Source organism: Triticum urartu, chromosome 5A, assembly GCF_056163025.1.
Source record: "Triticum urartu cultivar PI428250 chromosome 5A, HENAU_Tu73, whole genome shotgun sequence".
NCBI classification, from domain to species: domain Eukaryota; kingdom Viridiplantae; phylum Streptophyta; class Magnoliopsida; order Poales; family Poaceae; genus Triticum; species Triticum urartu.
The window spans coordinates 335,055,504-335,061,598 of record NC_141877.1 but is presented as its reverse complement, the minus strand read 5'-3'; the positions used below and the strand labels follow the sequence as shown (position 1 = coordinate 335,061,598).

Here is a 6,095-nt window from a genome sequence, read left to right as displayed (position 1 = left end):
TTTAGTAAGGATCAACCAATCTTGTTCTAAAACTTAACAATCCTAAAACTTTGTGGTAGTGATTATTTTGTAGGACTATTCACGCCCTCCAATCAGTTGTACATCAACCCAAGCCCCCTTTCACCTTTTTCTACCGTCGTGGTGCTGACTCACTATGACACCTCTCCTCCTATTGACCTACCGCTCAACTCGCCTGCCGTCAATTCTTGTCAATAACGCCTTGTCCTTGTGAACCGCCTACCCCCTAGAGGAAGGGGGCAACTTTGATGAACTCTCCCTTGTTAGTAGGGATGCAAGCAGGGCAGAGATAGCGGGCAATAGCATAGTAAAATATAGCATTAATAACTAATGATTGAGGTTTGCGGGATGGAGCAGGATCCCGCTGGCACCATACCTGTCAGCCATGACGTACTGCTTGCTCTTACTCATCGTCCCTCTTCTCTTCCCACCACCATTCTCCCATGCCTCTCCTCTCACCGCTCATCTCCTCTCATCGGCCTGACGGCCTAGCTTGGACCAAATGTGTTGTTTCTAGTTTCTCCTGTTAACCATTGGATTGATGCTCTATCAAAAATATGGAAAGGGAAATATCTAAGGGAGTGGCTACAAAACGGCCGCCTGAAATTTAAAGTTATCAGTCGATTTCTAGCTTTCAGTCTCAACCGTTGGATCAAGATCCAACATCCAGGGCATCATTTTCCACCTCAGCTCTCTTCTTCCTCACCCGATCTTTCCCCCAGCAGCCACCATGTACGGACCACGGGCCGGACCGCCAGCCGCCACCACCCGTGGCCGGAGGCGCTCCCGAACAGCCTCGCCCTCCCCGGAACCTCCTCCCACCGGCACACTGCTGTCGCCCCCGACCATCCCTCTAGCCCCGGGCCTTGCCGGCTTATTTTCCTCCGGTGAACCTTCACAACTGCCGTGCTGCCTCCCCCCACCACAGCCGTGCTGCCTCCCACCCCCACCCTAAGATATATGATGGGGTTCCTCCCCTCCAGTTGTTTCCCCCTTCAACCAAAATCGACTGACCCAAATTCCAAAGTCAGGCGGCTGACATGTAGGTATTATGAATGACGAACCACGTAGGTGGGTACACGCATGGGATTATGCATGTAGAGCGTGCAACATGCAACACACTTTTCATACGGGCAGTGCAGTCGTATTATAAATGACAAGTAGTTAAACGCATGACATGAATTACAGCTCAGAACACAGCTAGCACATAAATAGAGCATGCAACGTAATTTGTATCCATGTGTCTAAGTAGACACACTGTCACAACTGTCATACCAAATGAGACACTCTGTACCATGCATGTCATTGCGTACATAGTCCGTCGGATACACATGTATCGGTGTGAGCTCTTGCAACCTGTTTCCATATATTTGTAGCAGCCTAGCAATGTGTATATAAACTGACAAACACCTTAGTTTTGTAGAGACCAGACATCCAGAAGAGCGAGGACATGTGTCCCCGGAGCAACTCGGCCTTCGTGCCGCCGGTGCCGAAGCCGCAGCAGAAGAAGTGGCGGCAGGAAGAGGAGTCAGGAGGCGGTCGCAGGGGATCCCGGGCCTCCCGGCGTGCGTTGACGAAGAGCGAGGATGTGCGGAGGTACAGCGCGGTGGAGCGTCGTGAGCGCATCGAGAGATACCGGAGCAAGCGCAAGCGCCGCAACTTCCAAAAGAAGATCACCGTACGTATTTGCTTTCCGATCACCTGGTTGATTTGCATTCATTCGTTCACTCAGCCATGCATTTCTTTCTGTATTACTACTACTTTGCAGTACGCTTGCCGGAAGGCGCTCGCGGATAGACGGCGAAGGATCCAGGGGCGCTTCGCACAAGCCGGAGAGGAAGATCAAAAGGCGTGCCTTGCAGAAACGACAGGCCAAGGTTCAAGCAGCAGTAGCGGAAGTGCGGTGCCGGAGTGGTGGCCAGCAATGGAGGAGGCGCTGGCCAGGAAGGAGGAGGTGGATGGCATCACTAAGCTCCTCCGCTGGGACCATGAGATGCTCGTCTCATACCTCGGCCTGAACCTCTCCTGTGCTAGTGACCCTTCCAATCATCCATCCACCTGAGCAATGTAGTGCAATCAAACGCCGTCTATCCAAGGTCACAAGATTGAATTCCGAAGTTAAAGAGAAAAAAAGGAGTCATATGTTGAGTTTTTCATTTTTCTACTATTTCCATTTCTGAAATGAACTTTTGATCCATCTATGGAAGCTGTTTATTTTTCCTTTTTTGAGATCCTATGGAAGCTGTAGGAATTGGAAATTCTGGCCAACTCACGGGCCAAATCGAACTTGGGCTATGCATCTCAAATTCTTGTATCTTTGCGGTGCATAATTTGCTTAAAGAGAGAATATTATTAATGCTTACTGGATGTGGTCCGGCACAGCACGTTTGGTCCACGTGTTGTCGCGATGGAGTAGAGTGGAGTGAATGCCAACACTCAACTTCGACCTCATCGGGTAGTTGTCCTCTTTGTGTAGTGACCTACAGTCCGGTAGGGATCTCCGGTCCGGCGTAACCCTAGTCTTCCAGTGTTTATGGAAGCACCACAATAACATGGTCTTTCATGAGGTGATAGCCTCTCCCCAACTGATGTTGCACCACATTAAGAGAACATTTTTACATGGGTCTCTCCAAAGTTGATCTACAACACAGCCTTTGACTGCGTGGGCTTGGTGCCGTGTGTGGCATTGCATAGTCACTTGGTACCTTGCCATATGTTCCGATAAGCCTCCCATCAATTATCCATGAAAAACTATAAATACCTATTTGGTATACAATTATAACAACATACCTATGGGGAGAAGGGATTTGTTCAGACAGAAAACAGAAAACCACCCAACCGCTCCCGCGTCGCTCCGACGGCAACGGGAGGGAACCCTAGCGCGCCGCTGCCACCCCAAGCTCCTCCATCCCTCTTATTTGTCGCCGCTGGCATGCTCGGTCTGGCAAAGCTTGGTTGGTGCCGGCAGCCATGGGCCAGCTTCATCTCCTCGCATGTTGGGGCCGACGCGGGGCAGCTGCTACGAGCCAGGGCGTGGCGCGGACAACTAGAACCACGATGCGACATCCTGTAGGTGTGTTTGCGGTGTGATGGTTAACACAGAGGGTGGTGGCCTTGGCGGCTATCCAGGCTTCGCCCAGATCTGGCGTGCAGTGGCTACTGGGGGTGAGGACTGGGGATGCATGAGCCGGAGGCTGCTGTCCTGCTTTCTGGTGGTGGTGGCTGACGGCCGCAGTGGTTTTGGCCCCGCACTTGGTTGGATGATATATAGGCCAAGGCAGGTCGGGATGGTGGAGGTTTGGTGGCAACAGCGTCGCGGTCATGGTCTTGCAGCTGGCATAGGGTGGTGGTGGTGGCATACCTTCTCCTGGGCCTGATCCGGCGGCGTGTGACGGCGGTGGTTCTAATCTAGGGTTTGTGCTCGAGCAGGCCAAATATGGGCCCGAGGAGGATCGGACTTGTCCCTCTGGATATGTGAGGTTGGGTTTGATCCGGGTTGTGCATGCGAGTGATGCTCTCGCGGGTGCGATGGGGGTGGTGGTGGTCGTGACGCCACTACGCTGTCAGATGGATCGATGTCGATGGCCATGGTCTTGGCATCATTCAAGCTCGCCTAGGCCACTCTTGAGGGCTATGGTCGACGACTATTGGCAGTATCGGGGTCGTGTCCCCCCACCCCCCACCCACCGGGGTTAGTTGAGGATGCCAATGTCGATGCCTCCTACCGTGGGAGGGTGGGTGGGTGGGGGGGGGGGGGGAATATCTAGTGCACCCAACCATCTTGTGCTACCTGTGCACCAAGTTAATAAAATCCAATTTATGAATGTCAAAAAATTCTGAAAAAATTATGTTGTACTAGCAACAAGAATCTGTCATACTGCCAAATTTGAGATCCAAATTAAAAACAGAACATTAGAAACAAAAAAGACAAATTTACCGATGATATAGAAAATGGGCTGAATTGAAGGCCCAGGTTGCATTAGGTACTATTCATAGATGCCAGTCTAGGAGTGGAAGGAGTGCTTTCTACTCTTCCTATTGGGTTGTTGTGCAGTTACATGGATGGTTGTCAGTGTCTAATCGGGACAAGGATGCTTGGGTGGCGGCCCTGGATGGAGTTCGCATGGTTGGATCTTCGCTGGGCATCATGGCGGCGATGGTGGCTATGTCTGTTGGCCGTGTGGGCAACCAGGGGTGTAGCGGTGGGTGGCTCGGGCTCACCCTTTATCGTTGGCAATAGCGACGCCAAGATTCAGATGTGGAGGCTTGTACTGGTCTTGAGTGTCATGGGTGCCTGGTGGTGATTGATAACCCACAAGTATAGGGGATCACAAACAGTTTTCGAGGGTAGAGTATTCAACCCAAATTTATAGATTCGACACAAGGGGAGCCAAAGAATATTTGAAGGTATTAGCAGCTGAGTTGTCAATTCAACCACACCTGGAGATTAATTATCTGCAACAACGTGATCAGTGGCAAAGTAATATGATAGTTTTGATAATAGTAGCAACAACAATGGTAATGGTAGCAGTGATAACAGTAGTTTTGTAACAAGTGCAACAGTAACGATAGCAATGGTAACTTAGCAAGAACAATATAGGATAAATTCGTAGGCATTGGATTGGTGACTTGTTGGATGATATTCATCATGAGACAGTTATAACCTAGGGCGATACGGGACTAGCTCCAGTTCATCAATATAATATAGGCTTGTATTCCGTAAATAGTCATGCGTGCTTATGAAAAGAACTTGCATAACATCTTTTGTCCTACCCTCCCGTGGCAGCGGGGTTCTATTGGAAACTAAGGGATATTAAGGCCTCCTTTTAATAGAGAACCGGAACAAAGCATTAACACATGGTGAATACATGAACTCCTCAAACTACGGTCATCATCGGGAGTGGTCCCAACTATTGTCACTCCGGGGTTGCCGGATCATAACACGTAGTAGGTGACTATAACTTGCAAGATTGGATCTAGAACATGGATATAATGGTGATAACATAAACAGTTCAGATCTGAAATCATGGAATCCGGGCCCAAAATGACAAGCATTAAGCATGGCAAAGTCATAGCAACATCAATCTTAGAACATAGTGGATACTAGGGACCATGCCCTAACAAAACTAACTCGATTACATGATGAATCTCATCCGACTCCCCACCGACCAGCAAGCCTACGTAGGAATTGTTAGGGAACACAGTAATTTCAATATTTTCCTACGCACACGCAAGATCACGGTGATGCATAGCAACGAGAGGGGAGAGTGTTGTCTATGTACCCTCGTAGACCGTAGGGAAGCGTTATGACAACGCGGTTGATGTAGTCATACGTCTTCACGATCGACCGATCCTAGTATCGAAAGTACGACACCTCCGTGATCTGCACACGTTCAGCTCGGTGATGTCCCACGAACTCACGATCCAGCAGAGTGTCGAGGGAGAGCTTCGTCAGCACGACGACGTGATGACGGTGATGATGATGCTACCAGAACAAGGCTTCGCCTAAGCACCGCTACGATATGACCGAGGTGGATTATGGTGGAGGGGGGCACCAAACACGGCTGGAGACAATCAACTTGTGTGTCCTAGGGTTCCCCCTGCCCCATATATAAAGGAGCAAGGGGGAGGCCGGCCGGCCTAGGGGTGCGCCAAGGAGAGGGAGGAGTCCTCCTCCTAGTAGGAGTAGGACTCCCCCTGTCCTAGTCCAACTAGGAAGAAGGAGGGGGAAGGAAAGAGAGGGAGAGAGGGAGGGAAAGAGGGGGCGCCGCCCCTCTCCTTGTCCAATTCGGACTCCCAAGTGGGGGGGGGGGGCAGCGGCCAGCCCTGTGGCCCCTCCTCTCTCTCTCTCACAAGGCCCATGTTGGCCCATTAGTTCCCCTGGGGTTCCGATAACCCCCCGGCACTCCAATAATTATCCGCTGACCCCCGGAACTCATCATGTGTCCGAATATAGTCATCCAATATATCAATCTTTATGTCTTGACCATTTTGAGACTCCTCGTCATGTCTGTGGTCACATCCGGGACTCTGAACTACCTTCCTTACATCAAAACACATAAACTCATAATACCGAT

General features: G+C 50.5%; 1 protein-coding gene across 1 annotated transcript; it reads left to right on the top strand.

The window, feature by feature from the left end:
- The first annotated feature begins 1,376 nt into the window (after positions 1 to 1,376).
- On the top strand, positions 1,377 to 2,244 carry LOC125555958 (uncharacterized). Its single transcript, XM_048718763.2, has 2 exons — positions 1,377 to 1,696; positions 1,787 to 2,244. Exons 1-2 carry the CDS (start codon positions 1,469 to 1,471, stop codon positions 2,078 to 2,080), a joined length of 522 nt encoding a protein of 173 aa, XP_048574720.2. The 5' UTR covers positions 1,377 to 1,468; the 3' UTR covers positions 2,081 to 2,244.
- The last annotated feature ends 3,851 nt before the right edge of the window (positions 2,245 to 6,095 follow it).